The sequence below is a fragment of the Siphateles boraxobius genome, unplaced genomic scaffold (genome assembly GCF_051911475.1).
Source record: "Siphateles boraxobius isolate OS27281-9 unplaced genomic scaffold, OSU_SipBor_1 41, whole genome shotgun sequence".
NCBI lineage: Eukaryota > Metazoa > Chordata > Actinopteri > Cypriniformes > Leuciscidae > Siphateles > Siphateles boraxobius.
Window position 1 is genome coordinate 11,250,301 of NW_027509042.1, and position 17,502 is coordinate 11,267,802.

General features: G+C 36.8%; 1 protein-coding gene across 1 annotated transcript; it reads left to right on the forward strand.

Annotated features, from left to right (window-relative positions):
• Window positions 1-3,198: 3,198 nt before the first annotated feature.
• Window positions 3,199-17,477, forward strand: c1galt1lb (core 1 synthase, glycoprotein-N-acetylgalactosamine 3-beta-galactosyltransferase 1, like b). The gene is made up of 4 exons (XM_077198376.1): window positions 3,199-3,695; window positions 4,428-4,679; window positions 12,553-13,217; window positions 14,706-17,477. Exons 2-4 carry the CDS (start codon window positions 4,460-4,462, stop codon window positions 14,961-14,963), a joined length of 1,143 nt encoding a protein of 380 aa, XP_077054491.1. The 5' UTR covers window positions 3,199-3,695; window positions 4,428-4,459; the 3' UTR covers window positions 14,964-17,477.
• Window positions 17,478-17,502: the final 25 nt, after the last annotated feature.

The window sequence follows — 17,502 nt, forward strand, 5'->3', positions numbered from 1 at the left end:
TGGTACATGATAAAAATGATTCCACATCATTTCTTGGTTCATTTGGGGAATATTTTATTTATAAACATTTTTTTCTTTCTTTTTTTCTCGTTGCCCTAATGGTACAGAATCATAGAGAAAATTATTAATTCATATATCATAAGGCAGTCAGGGAGCAATAAAAAAAAATCACAAATCTTTTTCAAAAATGTCAAGAAATCATAAATAAATACATAAATAAATACACCTATATTTAGAGCTTATATTGTGCAGTAATACGTGATAATATGTGATAAAATTGCCAGCAAAGACATAAGGATGTAAAAATATCCCGTATCGCACAATGAAAAGAAAAACTGAATTTCTGAACATGTAAAATAAAATAAACTTCATAGAAGGCTTGAATGAATATATATATATATATATATATATATATATATATATATATATATATATATATGTATAGTTTATTTATTTTTAAATAAGATTACTAAAGCAAAGCCTTTTTCTGTGACCATGTGTCAGTAAAGGAAGTTCAACTTTCAAATGGCGCTCCCCACCATGCTCCCCACACCTGCCTGTTCTTTGATGCTTTTTGACCATTCTAACTGGTTGCAATCATTTAAAGAATCGTGTAGGCCTACATGGGGCTTACGAAAACTTTCCGTTGCCTAAGGGCTGTAGAGGGTTAATACTTTTCTTCTTGGCGTGATTTCATTTGTTCTGTGCCTTCGCTTGCTGAAACCATGATGTGTGTGTGTGTGTGTGTGTGTGTGTCTGTGTGTGTGTGTGTGAGAGAGAGAGAGAGAGAGAGAGAGAGAGAGAGAGAGAGAGAGAGAGAGAGAGAGAGAGAGAGAGAGAGAGAGAGAACTCTGATGCTTTTTTGATAACAGCCACTAGGTGGCGCTTCGGTAGCGCGGCCGCCATTTTGGGGTGAAAATTCCAACTGGATCACTGGGCAACAGCACAGATAACAGTTGCTTTATTGAGTATTTACATTTTATGCAACTTTACACATTTACTACTATTATTAGTGACCAACTCCACTTGGCCTGAAATATATTTAGTATGTTTTACCCATACAAAAATGTAATATATGGCCATATATGTAGGCTACTTATATTTTAAATAGCATGACATATCTATACATAGGCCTATATTTGACTTATCTGAGAACACAATATATGCCTGCAACATATATGAACATTTATTTGTCCAAACATGTGAAGAAAAGATTTGAGTTCATCCATATGATACTATATATCTGCATATATTACAGTATAGTATTGGTTCCTCGCATATATGGACAACATTAAGTATAAATATGTGACATAGGCTACATATTTGTTTCCCACATATTTAATAAATGTATGTAAACATACATGGATGTGATACTGATGCATTGAAATAAGTACATGCATATATCCTACATATATGCATCTTAGGCTACATATACTTAACATGTATGTGCATATGGGAAAATATATGTCACTTACATGTAAACAGCCATTTTTGCTATATTGTTTCATATATGTCTATGTGTTTTATATATATGAATTTTTCATATATTCTCATATAGGCAGCAGACATACATTGGCAGACATACCCCCCCCCCCAAACGTGATGGCATGCAAAGATCCCAAATTTAAAAAAGATTTCAAGAAAAATGGTCAGAGTGAGCGCTCTCTGCTCTCTATCCCTCATTCAAAGTAGCTACTGATTGGTACATGCATAGGGAGGGCGTGGCCGCTTCTCCGGCTTGTGATGAACCTGCTGAGCTTCACGTCTCAGTCAGTCACTGCAGGGCGGAGCACGCAGACACACTGTGACAGTGACAAACTTTCCAATGAGATTCTTGTCGCAAAAATTATGTTGGAAAAATAATTTCAAAAAGACTAATGATGATGTGAACGTAGAGTTTGTAGACCTCTCCACCATTTGCACATATCCACACGGGTATAAGAATGCCTTGTGATTGGAATATCATCTGCATCATGCGAGACCTCTTTCTCCACTTTGTCTCGTGTTCTTACCCCCTTCCGCCGCACTATGCTACATGAGAGAAAAAGAAATTTAGTTATTCTTGCTCACGAGAAGGCCATAACAACAGGTCTAGATATGGACGCATTTGTTAGGACTTTTGCACAGAAAAGCAGACGACTGATGCTATAATGACTGATATAAGCCATGCTGTGTACAGAGCTAAAGAAAATGAAAAAACAAAAAAAAAACAAAAAAAAAAACAAGATTGAAATAAAAAACGAAAGGACAGACAAGACAGACAGACAGATAAAAAAAAAAAAAAAAAGATAAATGCAGCCTCAACAGGGCACAAGCCAGTGTCCTATTTGTGCCGGTCCCAAGCCCGGGTAAATGCAGAGGGTAGTGTCAGGAAGGGCATCCAGCATAAAACCTATAAGACCAATCAAATGCTGATAGCTGATAGCTTTGAGCTGATAGATTAGAGCTGGGCGATGTAGGATTTTTTCATTTCACAATATATTTTTTCATTTCTGGCCATATCGATGTATATCACAATATAAATCAAATCACTATATTTGTAAAATTTAAATGTTCCGTTAAATGACTTGCCCCCCCTGATATTCTACCTGCACCCCCTAGTGGGGCTGGCTGAATCCGGCCCTGATCCCCTGGATCATTCTACAAACATGATGATCTTATAGAACATGATGGACAGTGGCTGTGTTTTTGTTTTGTTTACCTAGTGGTCATTAATATAAGATAGTAGCTACTGCAAAAAAACAAACACAAAAAAGTTGACTGTAAAGCTATTCTATTGCTGTTATATATAAATATTGTCCAACATTCCCAATTATCTGATATAGCATGTCCTTTACTTTTATATGTTGGTATTAATTCAGTGTTTGCATTGCTAATACTAAAGGTTTTGTGGGGAAAAAAGTAGAAAACTTGTCTAAGTCTGTGAAATAAACTGTTAAAAGAGATTTGATGATCACTAGTTCTAGTGATTGTATTCTGTTGTCATCATTCAGTTTGGATTTTATCACAGAGGACAGTGGCCCTCGAGGACTGGAGTTGCCCATCCCTGTTCTATACTCTTTGGAGAGAGAACGCTAAAACCTTATAGACTGCCTACGGCTGAAAGTTATCGTGTTCCATGTGGCCCAATCATAACCCTCCGTTCAAATGACATAATCGTTCAAGCCCAAGATCGACAGGCGATCCATCCAATCAAATGCGCTTCCGCGGTTGTGACGCGACCAGTTCACAGTTCGCAGTTGAACAAGCGTTTAACTTTTCTAGAATGGTGTATTTGAAAAGATTTAGTTTCTTTTTTCAAATAAAAGCAACACAATTTAGTGGGATGAGTGTGTGTCACTGTCCACAAAACACAGACTGACAGAGAGTAGCTCTTAAAGAGACTGGCTAATTAAAATACGGAATTGAACCGCCCCCTTACCTCTCGGCTTTACTTGGGGAACATAGGAAGCACGTTGCTAGTTAGCTTCAAGTAAAGCGTAATTATTATCTACCAACCCAAATTTGCATGTGGCAGAAAATACGCAGGACGTGATTTTTGAGCCGATGTTCTTGGTTAGGCTGCCAAATTTATTGCATTTTAGTTGAAAACCATAGCTTTGTTATGCTAGCTCTCTGAATTGGACTGGAAGGCACCGGAGCCGAATATTGCCGTTTTTCCCCCCACTTCAGTTATGGAGGAAATCAGCTGTCTGGTAAGATTGTGACATTGTTTCTTTCTACCTTATTGTTCCGCATGTAGGGTAAGCTATTTCCTATGGAAGGCTACTTCTGCTGTAATCATGACATAGCTAACAGTTACTTGTTTTTAAAACTTTTTATTAACTTATATATATATATATATATATATATAAAAACTTTAAATTTTAAAAAAAACTTTGATTAATTTCGTGTTTACAAAAGCTGTGTTCTTTCAAAAATAACAAAAACAACAGTTGATGATGTCAGTCTACGTGTTGAATTACGATTACATTTTTAACAGCTATTATAACGTATTTAATGTGTTATTTTGCGGCCCTATTTGAAGTTTGCTATCCCCTCTTTCTACAGTGCTAGTAAACGATTCATATATTTAACTTAAATTTGTCTTAAGTATTGATTATTTTCTAGATGGTAATGGTTTTACATCTGATAGTCTTGCCTACACAAGTAGTAATTTTCTTAAGTTAATTTGAATCCAGTAGAATTTGTCAGTAGTTGTATCCTGGTATGATGACGTATGTTGCTCTATCGCTAACGTTGTTTAATCTGTCATATCGAACGCGGACCTCCTGTCAAGCGGACTATACTCGCCTTCATCTGGTTTATTTTCGGGGGGTTTTTTGGGTTAAAGAGGTCTGATTTTAAAACATAACCAGATGATCGGTGTGATAAATACTACGTCATCCTCTGCTCAGTGTAGTCTTTCTTGTGTCTCTGTCTAATAGTCACACTAAGGTGAGAGTCTCTAGAGCTCGCAATGAAAGCTCTCGGTGCGCGCTCCGCGTTCTACGTGGGCTTTTTGGTGGGCACGTGCAGCCTGTACTTGCTTCTGAGTCAAGTTGGGTTCACGCGGAACTTGGGGTCTCGTGAGAACGAGGCCCACGTGAAAAGCCTGTTGGAGATGATAGCAGAGGAAAACAAGAACTGGAAAAAGGAGAGGTCGGCTCTATTCAACCTCAATCATCCGCACCATACAGGTAAATACACTGTAGAACTAACTGAGATATTGCAAATAAAAACAATTATTTTATAATATTCAAAATGCATGGTAGTATAATAGAAATAATATACAGAATATAGTAGAAACTATGTACCCATAAAGTGAAACTGTATTAAATTAAATCAAAAACTATTCAAACCTGTAGGCCTATGTGAAACTTTAAAAAAGTTGTGCTAATAGGCAGAATGACTGCATCAGTCAGGATTTAGGCTACTGCGTATTGCAAAAAAAAAAAAAGACGCAAATAATGTGAACGGTAGAAAGTCAAGTCATACAGGTTTGGAACAACATGAGGTGAGTTTCTATGTGATCTGTAACGTGAATACCACAATGTCATATCTTCATTTTTTTCCCTTTTAAGCATATTTAATAACTATGATTGGGACTATCATATTACATAACATTATAAAGAGAACAATATTGTCAAGGGTGTACCTTTGGTTTGAAAAGTGGGGGGGGACACAAAAAGGGGGAATTGTTTTTCGATTTGAATCCCATTTCCTACATTTACATACATTTAGGGACTATGGTGATACAAAATCCATGAAATAATTAAGTTGATTATAATGATAAATTCTGCCAAAAATAAAAGTAGGCTACTATGTATAACAAAAAGATTTCTTACTTTTTTATTGTTTAACAGAGTGCCGAAGTTATGACGTCACTTTGTAGGACATCTCGGAAGTTAGCGGCGCATGGGTTCCCTCGATCGAAAAGCTATGCATTTTTTCCCATAGACTTTTGGAAAATCGCAAAAAATAAGATCTGTGTTCAACAAAGAGTTGTGACCCTTACAAGTTTTTGTCTATCAAGATAATCTTTACAAGTTAATCCAAAATTTATAAATTTTGAAGCCTATATAAAGTTTAAAAAACCACAAGCAGACACAATAAAGTTTAAAAAACCACAAGCAGGTTATAACTAGGGCTGGGTACCGAGTTCGGTATTTTTTAGGTACCGACCGAATTGCCTCGATACTACCAAGAATCGAAACATGTCTTGCTTTTCGGTACCAAGTTTCCTAAGTGGTTAATCTCGTCAACGTCAGTGAAACAATAAGCATGCAGCATGATTGGCTGTGGCGGAAAAACACTAGTTTACGCGGCTGCCTAGAGTAGAGACGTGGCTCGTTGCACGTGAGGCTGTAGTGTGTGTGTGTAAGCGTCCCAACCCAGATAGATAGAAAATATGTGGAAATGATCAAAAGTGTACCTACCTATGTCAGAAGGCAACACGGTAAATCATAAGGCACTTAAAAGCGCACAGAATACACTTGAGAGTAGAATTTTTTTCCGTCTTCGACTGCAAGAACTGGAGCGCGTCATAAATGAACCGAAACTCAGCGTATAGGATACTTGCCTCACAGACATGAGGAATAGTCCTATATACGGTCAAAATATATCTATTTTGAAATAAATACCTAACCCTTGAAATAAATAGTTTGATTACCTAATCCATATAGGAGCGCGCACGCGTTCACTACTGCAGGAATGACGAGTCAGCATCGCAATAATCATCTTTGCCGCCAACACAATGTAAACACTTGTTCACTAATAAACAATTAAAATATCTCCTTGCTATCGTTTCCCGACACATCCATAATCATTAGGCTACTTTCGCCAGTGCTTTGCGGCAAGCTTCATGTGTGCTGAGCGCGAGGCATCCCGCCGCCCAGTAGCCTATATTTAATTCAATTCACATTTATTATAGCATTTTTCACAATACATATGGTTTCAAAGTAGCTTTACAGAAAATGCATGTGTCTAAATTACAATTTAGAGTGATCTGTTATCAGAGGTAACTGTGTGTAATGCATTTCAATTCATTTTCATTCAGTTTCATTGTTAAACAATGCATTAAGAAAAATGGGCTAATTGAAGTAAAGAATACATGTTGTTAAATGATTAGGAAACAGAAAACTTTAGCATTGGTGCTTTTTTACATACTCAAAATATGTGCAAAAAAGTCAACAAACTGACTGAAAAAATAAAAGTTTTTTTTAGGTAATGTTATATTGTTAAAACTGGTTTCATAAAATTGGTATCGAAAAAAGTATCGATCAGGAACCGGTATCGAAGTCAAGGTATTTGTATCGGTATCGGAAAAATATTGTTACGATACCCAGCCCTAGTTATAACTGGTGTGTTTTATGTCACAGATCAAAACGTGAAAATATTTAGAGCCTTTGTTAACCACAGACCTTATTTCAGGCGATTTAGCAAAAAACCCATAGACTTTAGGGCGATGGAACCGGAAGTGCTAAAATGCTAACTCACTACCGTGTTTTGGCCTACAAAGTGACGTCATAACTTTGGCACTCTATAGGGGCCGATTGCCAAGACTTGATAGAATCATTTTATAAAGTCAAAAATGTTCACCATTAATGTTTTGTGTGGAAATAAAATTGAAATTAAATGAACCCAATTTCCATTGTAATGTAAAAACAATATAAAGACAGTATATTTTAAATAATAGCTTCTTTTTATGAATGAAGCTCAGTATCACTGATATTAATATAGCTACTGATGTTTTGATGAAAAGGATCCCCCCTCCCCCAAATTTGAAACATTTATTAGGCTTCAAAAATTAACAACTTTTAATTTAAGTGAACTTTAAACAATTCTCCCATAAACCCATAATAAATGTCATATTTACCTGTGCGCTTCCTGTCAGGTACGAAATATTCAGAAAATTGAATAAGGTTATCAAATAGTCTGCACTGCATAAATTATAAATTAAATATAGAATAATTCTTATTAAAGCTACAAACGTTCTTTAGACAAGATCAGTGAGTAATTTACTCAATTCGCCTTTGTTCTTTGGTTAACTTTACTGACAGACATAATTGGCTGCTGTCCCTTTAAGATCTGTCGCTGATGACAGGATCTTACGTGCATTTAATTTTCTCGTTTACTCTTGACGTTCATTTAAGATAATGAATGGTAATACACCCGTGGTAATACAAAGTTGTGAATTCATTGGGTTCAGTTGCCGCATTGTTCCAGGAAGAGCGTGTCCACAACAGGAGTACCTTCTGAATAACACGCATCCGAGGCGGCATTGGTGATACTTTGAATCTATTACTCGTTATATTTGATTATTAAATAATAAATGTAATTAAATGATTAGCCAGTGAGGAACGTATTGTGAGCAACATTTGCACACCCTGTCATACGATTGGTTATATGCCACTGCAGTATTTTTTTTATTTTTTATTTTTTATTTATTTCAACAGGGACAATGTGCAAAAAAACATTAATTAAAGATGCTTTGCACCAGATTTAGCTTAAGCTAGTTTCCATCTGCAGTCCCCGAGCAGGTAAGTTGCAATACAAAATATACAATATAAAATATAATAATTAGTCACTCAAATACAGCTAGCATTCAACCATTCCCCATTACAATCATCAGTCTAACTAAATCATACCAATATTACTACAATAAAACCTCACTAAAAAGTCATATTTACATACACAATTATCTATGCTGGCACAACTGGTTGTCCAATAGCACTTTCCTTGTATTACGAGAAAAAATCTTCAGGTCAAAAGTAAGTTTTAGACTCTGTGGGAGTTTGTTCCATTCTTTAATGCCCTTGAATGAGAAGGCTGTCTGTGCAAAGGCCGAGCTACGTTTAGGCAGCCTGCAATCATTGCAACTTGTTGACCTGGTGCTCCTAGTCATCTGTTCTGAACAAAACTGTACAAATGTTTTCAGGGGAGGAGGCGCTATATTATTCAAATTTTTAAAAACTAATCGCACATTGGCATACACAATTATATTATCAAAGTTTAACATACTGTATTTTCCCAAAACCAGACAGTGATGATATCTCAGTGGTTTTTTATCTAATACTTTTACAGCTTGATTATATAAAGATTTTAAAGGTTTTATTGTTGTTTCACTCGTCTGTGACCAACAAGAAATACAGTAATTAATATGAGGAATTATCATTGCCTCCAGGTAAATTTTTGCAGCATCATGAGTCAATGCATTTCTAATATGTCTAAAACCAGACAAACTGTATTTTAGCTTGCTGCAAACTTTCTTAATATGTTTTTTAAAAGTAAAAGTAGAATCCAAAACAAGACCTAAAATATTACCTATTAAATCTAACGTTAATTTAAATAATGATTTATCATTGTAATTTGTGTAAATTTACATTCTAAGGTGTATCTGTTTATCTAACTGGAACAACGTAAAGGCACTGAATTAATGACATTTCTTCTGCTCTCTCATTTCACCTGTATAAGTTGTTTAAAGGACACCTATTGTGCAATTTTTTTTACATGGCGTTTGAACATAAATGTGTGTTCACAACCACCCTATAAATATAAAAATCCATCCAGTGTTTTTTGGGTTTTTTTTAAATACCCATAAATCATAAGCACTGTCTCAGAACAAGTTCTCAGATTCGGGGCAGTGTGACGTACTTTTACATGCAGAAAAACGGCATGTTTTTTCTTAGTCCCAAAAAGTGACAATTTAAACGTGCTTTAAAATGATCTGTTGGGTATTTTAAGTTTAAACTTCACATACAGACTCTGAGGACATCAGATACTTATTTTAAATCTTGTGAAAAGGGGCATAATAGGTGCCGTTTAACTTGTTTTGCATTGTTTCATTGCCAACCAGAAAATAAAAATTGCTCCCAGCTTGACAGTCATACACATTGAATTTATAAAAAAAATTTTTTGTTGTAGTTATTATTGTAATAGCACAATGAAGGCATTCCCAGAAGAGGTGTGTTAGACCGGTAGAGCCAGGTGATGTACGCAGTACTTGAGCTTTATTACACCCTTTTATTGATATGATTTGTTGATATAGCTTCACACTCTGGTATTACAATTGACCTATGGCTAAGCCACGCCCCCTCCACTCACTCGGACAAACAGTCAACATTCAGTGACAGGCGCTATGGAAGCCGTCACAGTAGGAGACATTTCACAGGAGGAAATTGATGATTTTTGGAAACAGAAAGATTAAATAGATTATATTTTGGTAGAAAGTTATCTAAAATTTTGTGCTTCAATATGTAATTAATGGTTCATGATCAGACATAAATATGTACAGGTCTAAGTTGCATACGTTTCCAAGACAAGCCTTTTCACCATCTTTACCAAGAGTACCTCTCCATTAGTTTGGTGCTACAGTATTTACATGAATCATTCAGCACAACATTGCTAAAATTTGTTATCTCGGTTATTTACAGATAAGTTAATGAAGCTAAGTGACATGATGTACAACGCAGTAAGAAGCTAACGTTAACGTTTTCTAATGTTAGGCCGTGTGTCCACCAAAGCGTTTATAGCCGGCTGAAAACGCCTAGCTGTGGGCGCTTGAGAGCGTTTTAGCAGCACTGCGTTTTTTCAGTTGAGACGCTTCGTTGCTATGATACAGAATATCCGCAGCACAGTTTACTTGTAACTGATTTCGCAGATAATTTGTTTCATACTACAAATAAATTTTTTTATCCATTTTGTTCGTTTAGCTCTACTGGTTGACGTTGTTGTACAGAAAGAATGTTGTGACAGTTGGTCGATGTGGTATTTGTCCCGCCCCCCCTCCACTGTGATTGGACGGCTGTGTAAAAAGTGACAGTGATGAGCGCAGCGTTTTACCCAAAGTTGAACATGTTTCAATTCTCGGCGACCAGTAAAAAACGCCGGCCGCTCAGCGGCGCTCCAATTGAAAACAATTGGAATTTTACGCCAGCTGCGTGAAAAAACGCTTTGGTGGACACACAGCCTTAGGCTAACGTTACTGTAGAGATGTTAAAGATAACGTTCAAATACGTTGTTGACTTATCTCAGAATAGATGTAGACATCCTTGTTTAATTAATCCACGTTTAGTTGGTGTTGTGGTCTACCGCATAACTTAATCCAGACACTTATCTCGGTTGAGATGTGACTTGGGAAAGGGTAAAAAATCACACCATCGCCCAGCCTCTCGTGATACCTAGTGTCTCAGTTGCGTGTACCCCATTCACACCGTTTGTCCATTTTAAAATTAAAATGACAAGAAAAAACATAAAAACGAATGAAAACTGACTAACTGCAATGCATTTCAATGAACGAGAAAGCAGAGAATGTCCGAGTGTATTGGGGTAGCTATGCGCACTGTGATTGGCTCATCGCGTTTGGGGGCGTGGCTTAGCCATAGGTCAATTGAAGTAAGAGTTAACCTGTTCCATTTGAGTGAAGCCCTCTTTGTGAGAAACTATTTTTGGGCATATGTTTGTGTATTTGTGAGTTCTCCTTGGAGAGATGGACTTTGCTCTGATTTTGGGCTTGTCTAATGTTTTGTCCTTGGTAAAGTGTAAAGAAATGGACTCTCATATGCTGACTCTATATTGTATGTATGTATGAGTAGTTGACAGCATTTAAAGGGATAGTTCACCCAAAAATGAAAATTCTGTCAGTATTTACTCACCCTCATGTTGTTACAACCCCGTAAGGCCTTCGTTCATCTTCGGAGCACGAATTAAGATATTTTTGATTAAATCTGACATCTGGATTACTCCTCTATAGGCTTCTTAAGGCCGTGTGTCCACCAAAGCGTTTTTTCACGCACCTGGCGTAAAATTCCAATTGTTTTCAATGGGAGCACCGCGTTTTTTAAACGCCATGAGCGTAACGAGGCGCTGAGCGTGTATTTAACGTTCAAGTGCTGAGCGTTCTGCGTTTTTTACTGGTCGCCGAGAGTTGAAACATGTTCAACTTTGGGTAAAACGCTGCGCTCATCACTGTCACTTTTTACACAGCCGTCCAATCACAGTGGAGGAGGGGCGGGACAAATATCACACGACCAACTGTCACAACATTCTTTCTGTACAACGACATCAACCAGCAGAGCTAACCGAACAAAATGGATGAAAAATAGTCAGTTCACTAGTGTAATAGCATAAGCTTCTTTTGTTGTACGTTTGCTCTACGCTATCACACTACGTTAACTGACTAGAGGCCCACAGAGAAGGAAATGAATAGTTGAAATAAAGTTGTTATTTATGTTTGTTTTTGCGCACAAAAAGTATTCTCGTCGCTTGATAAACTTAAGATTGAGCCACTTTAGTCACTTGGACTATTTTAACGATGTCTTTAAACACTTTCTGGCAAGTGTCAATCCCTTAGAAGCCTATGTAGGAGTAATCCAGCTCTCAGATTTCATCAAAAATATCTTAATTCGTGCTCCGAAGATGAACGAAGGTCTTACGAGGTTGGAACAACATGAGGGTGAGTAAATACTGACAGAATTTTCATTTTTGGGTGAACTATCCCGTTAAGTAGATGATGATATTCTTTATTGAATATAAATGATATTGTTTATATAAAACAATTTTCTTCAATTTCTTCAACATTTTTAAAACCTGTTTTGCTTTTTCTAGTTTCTAGTTTTAATAGTAGGGTTAGTTCACCCAAAAAAATTACATTTTGTCATAATTGCCACACCTTTGTTCATGACTTTTGTTCATCATCGAAAAATACAACTGAACTGAAGATATTTAAATGAAACCTGAGATATTTTTGTTGCTCCATTAAAGTCCATGCAATAAAAAATGTACGCTTCATAAAGTTATTAAAAACAGTGTAAACTACGTGATCCATATAAATCGAGTAGCTTAATCCAAGTCTTCTGAAGAGACACGATCACTTTATATGGTGAACAGATATAATTTAAGCTATTTATTCTTAGTTAAGCCTAAATGATTTATTCACATTTTATTTAGCATGCACGGTTGAGCTGCAGTCTGACAAATGAATTTTTAGTATCATTAATTTGCTACTTTGTAGAATTTGATTTTCATTAATTTCATGTATTTTTCTGAGTAATCTTGGACTGTCTCTTGTAGGTGAGGATGGCAAACTGGCTGATGCTCTCTATAAGCGTGTACGCATTCTGTGTTGGGTTATGACTGGCCCTAATAACCTTGAGAAAAAAGCTCGACATGTGAAAGCCACATGGAGTCGCCACTGCAACATTGTGGTCTTCATAAGCTCTGTGGATAACCCCGATTTTCCAACGGTTGGCCTAAACACCAAAGAAGGTCGGGATCAGCTGTACTGGAAAACCATTCGTGCTTTCCATTATGTCATGGAGAAGCATGGGGACGAGGCGGACTGGTTCCTTAAAGCGGATGATGACACTTACGTAATCGTCGACAACCTGCGCTGGATTCTGGCCAGCCACTCTCCAGAGGACCCTGTGTATTTTGGGCGGCGGTTTAAGCCGTACGTAAAACAGGGCTACATGAGTGGCGGCGCTGGCTACGTGCTCAGCAAAGAAGCTCTGAGGAGGTTTGTGGAGGGCTTTCGCACCAAAGTCTGCACTCACACTAGCTCAGTGGAGGACTTAGCTATGGGTCAGTGTTTAGAGAAGGTAGGTGTTGTGGCAGGAGACTCCCGAGACACCATACAAAGAGAGACATTCCATCCTTTCGTACCCGAGTCCCATCTCACTGGCACATTTCCCAAGACTTTCTGGTATTGGAACTACTGTTATTACCCCATTGTGCAGGTGAGTCTGAATTCAGTGAAAACATGTTTATTTTAATCAATATGTCATTCCTTGATCTTCCAGTGAAATGGCAGACTTTTCTCTGGTGATGTATGCCAGACTTCTCCAATCATTTAGTCCACTTAAACCCCGACCCTTTCTTACAATCGACTGCAAGTTCAGATCTGCCTCCATCCAATCTACTACCGATGAATATAACCAAGATCCTGCCCTACATTTTTCCCCATTATCTGTTTATCTTGGTTGTACGACACAATATGAAAAAAGATGTCGCTGCATTCTTTACAGTGCAATTTTGTGTTTCAGATCAGTCTCTTTTGAAGTTTCTGTTAAGATGCATGTATACATATGTATATATATGTATACATATGTAGACAGGGAAGCAAAGATGAAAAAGTCTTCAGTCTGTCAACGTTTTCGTTTAACTCACCCTGAAGGTGTAATTGTGACCCTTTACATACATCCTGTTCAAATAAATGACACAGACCAACATTGACTATGTCTTTGTGTCCTTGGCCCAATTGAGCGCGAGTTTGTTTTGGCAAAGATCATAGTCTAGTGAGTAAATCTGTGCTGTCACCACGTTACTTTAAGCACTGCTGCATGAAGATATTAAACACAAGAAAAGACTAGCTTACATTTACATTTATTCATTTAGCTGACGCTTTTATCCAAAGCGACTTACAATTGCTATATATGTCAGAGGCCGCACGCCTCTGGAGCAACTAAGGGTTAAATGTCCGGCTCAGGGACACATTGGTGTCTCACAGTGGATGCGAACCCGGGTCTCTCACACCAAAGGAATGTGTCTTATCCACTGCGCCATCACCACCCAAATAACTAATAACTAATAGTTAAAAAAAAAAAAAACACTGATTATCTAACTAACTCCAATGTTTTCTGAAAACTTTTTTCTTTTGTGGAATACAAAGGGGAAAAAATGCATTGTTTACTCAGACTGATGTCATTCCAAACTCATCTAATTTTTGTTTTCAATTTTCTTTTTCCGTTGAACACAGAAGATTATTTGCGTAATATGCGTTCTTAAATGGGCTCCGTTCCATTACAATGAATTGGGAACTTTTTCTAGCTTTTAAAAGGGTGTAAAAGTACCACGAAAGAAGTCCATTTGAATGGTGATCTATAAGTCTTCTGAGAACTGACTGAAGTCTGTATTCACTAAAAATCTTCCAATCCAGTTGTCTGGTAACTGCTGCAACTTCTCTTGTATATTGCTTTGAATAAAAGCATCTGCCAAATGCATGATGGCAAGTGGGACTGAGCAATCTGGTTCATAATTGTCTGGACCACTTTTATAATAATGTTATGGTGCTTTTTTCAATCATCTTGAAAGCTGCAGCCCCCATTCATTAGAACTGCATGAAAAAGAGTGACCAGTCCATTGTCATTTGTGTTTCACAAAAAAAACAAATAAATGAATATTTATATATTCCTATATTCATCTGCATAATTCTCTATCTCTTTCAGGGTCCACAGTGTTGCTCAGACCTGGCTGTTTCTTTCCACTATATGGATGCGTCACACATGTACCTGCTGGAATACTACACTTACCACTTGCGTGCCTTTGGCTACAAATACCGCTATCAGCCCTCTGAACCCAATGTCATACAAGACTTCAATGCCCATGTCCCAGACAAAATGGAAACTGGAGACTCGGAGCAAAAGCAGGGGGTAGAAGTACAGGAAGGAGTAAAACAATCCCCTGAACTTAATGAAAAATCTTAGCCGCTTTTTGCATAGGATTTTTTAAACAACAACAAAAAAAACATTTAAAATCTTCTTCCAAAATAAGTCTTTTTTTTCGGGTAGGGGGGGTGGCTTTACGTTTTTATTTGGATGATGACTTTAATTGTATCCTATATTGTGCCACAGAAATGTGTGCATGACATGTTTGTGTGATTAAATTAACTGGTACAGTTTGAGCGGGTGTTCTCTCAATGCATTTTTATGTGAATGTTTAAATATAACTCCAACGCTAACAGTGCATAATTGTCTGTAATGAAGGTTAATACATGTAGAGCCAGAGTATGCGGTTCTTGAGATGGGATTCATTTAGCCTATGAGTCTGCCTTAACAGTATAATAACTTGGGATAAGAAAGACTGCCTCTGCATTTGTTATATTTGGCATTCAGTTGTGTTTTTCTTTTTTATTACACATATATAAAAATATGAATCGTGTTTTTGCTCTGCACTGTGTAATCATAAGCACACCACCATGTATGATTTAACAGCAATTTCATGAGAACAAGGGGCCTTGATTTTCCTTTCATTTGCTTATTCCCTTGAATTAGTGCCTGATCCAGAGAAATCATTCATGTCCATATGTTCCTGCACTGCGTTTGTATTGAGATTAGGCAATATTTAAACACAGAGCAGGTTGTATTGTGTTTATATCTTGCAAACATTCGAGTTCCAGTATTGTCACATATCTTTGCCAAATTTGAGTATGTACACACTACTTCCCCTTACATTACATCAGTATAAGATTAACCAGGACGCAGTCTTGATGTAGTCTGTTGATAACCTTCTCTGGAAGTTTCCTTGAAAGAATACGGATTAGTACTCCATTAACATCCTGTTGGCTGGCCCAATAGTTCTTGAGCGTCTATAGGGAAAAAGTAGATAAGACGGCTTCAGTATACACTTTATCCGTGCTAGTGGGAATTTTGGTCTTGTAGATGTATGGCACACTGTAAAGCATGCAGGTTGTGAATTATTGGATTTTTCAGACCACATAATGCTTTATTTAATTGATTGGATTATGACTGAAGTGGATTGTCTGGTTTTGCTTCGTTTCACATGGCTAGTGTGGCAACTACAACTGCAATTTGTGTGTGAGATTAAATGTGCTGATTTTACAATTGATGCAGCTTAGTGAAAATAATTCAGTTTCTTGTGATGTGTGTTTTATGTCTCAATTTCTCAGTTATTTGTGTGTATTTGCTATACTTAAAGGGACAGTTCACCCAAAAATGACAATTCTGTCATTGTTTACTCACCTTCATGTTCTTCAAAATATTATATGCCTTTGGAAAGACATCAGGCTGAGTAGATAATGACAACATTTTTGTTGTTAAACTTTCCTTTTAAAAGAATGCACACTGAAAGTGTATTATTCACAAATGTACTTTCTATTCAAGTATGGTAAAGCCATGAGTTGAAGTGGAGGCTGCAATACAGGCAGTAATGTAAGACAGCAATGAAGAATACAGAGAATAATCTTGGCCTGCACTGGCAAACATTTTGACTGTGCACTAACTGAAACTTGCCACAATTATGAAGGATTTCAAATAAAGTTTATTTGAATGAATAAACTTATTTGAACTAGGAATGAGTTTCATTTTTATACAAACCACTGTTTTGACCACTCTCATCACTTTTGCATTTGTTGATGAATGGTTTTGTTGTGAATTGATCAAACAAGCATAAATACATTCTTGGTAAAAAATTATCCTTATTTTAAAACCTAATGGAATTCTGGGTATCTTAATTGTTGAAGGAATATTGTGTGTGGGGTGGGATCTGTTTGCAGTGTTCTGTTGATTTAAAGAGGATAAGTACTCAAGTTTGTGCCACCTACTTCAAGTATAATCTAATTGTTTAGGGGTTTTTTTGTGGTAAAGTTCTATTATTTTAACAAGAAGTTATCAAGCGTTCGAACTTGCTTTATACACTGTATGTCGATGATCTTCCTCAGAAAAGCTCTTTAGCTAACATTCCTTTGTTAACATTCAGTTTTCCTTGAGTTTACTTTTGTTTTGTTATTTTTCAGATTGGATATCAATGAAATGCAGATCTTAAGAGGAGTAGTTTTCTTTGCAGACATTACATTGTTTGAGAAAAGTGTTTTGGAAAAATGCATTGATAAAGGAGGCCCATAGAAATTTGGGAGATGTGAAGTGGATTATATAACGAAGAGGGAACTCAACTTGTCATAAATGAATCAGAACCATTCAGAGTGCTAACACAAAAACCAGCAGGAAGATGCAAATGTCCTTTCCAATCTTTTAAAGCGAAATTGCATTTCTGAATTGATGCGTTTCCTGCCCTCGTCTTTAATCCAAAAGTGTTTTGTTTTGTTTTCTCTGTAGGGTTTTTTATGTACAAATGGAATCCTGTACAGCACTTTCACAGCAATCTTTAATTTATAAAAGAGTGTGTGAGGCCAATGTGTGACAAGAATAATTCAATGAGGAATAATAACCAGCATATTAAATAAAGACTTATTTTACAGTAAACAGTTTTTTCTTGTGTGGACTTCTC

Bases quoted from the DNA above. Each gene is read 5' to 3' on its own strand.
- c1galt1lb (XM_077198376.1), top strand. From the start codon at position 4,460: ATGAAAGCTCTCGGTGCGCGCTCCGCGTTCTACGTGGGCTTTTTGGTG. The intron at 4,680-12,552 runs GTAAATACACTG...TGTCTCTTGTAG, and splicing joins CAATCATCCGCACCATACAG to GTGAGGATGGCAAACTGGCT. The intron at 13,218-14,705 runs GTGAGTCTGAAT...TATCTCTTTCAG, and splicing joins GTTATTACCCCATTGTGCAG to GGTCCACAGTGTTGCTCAGA.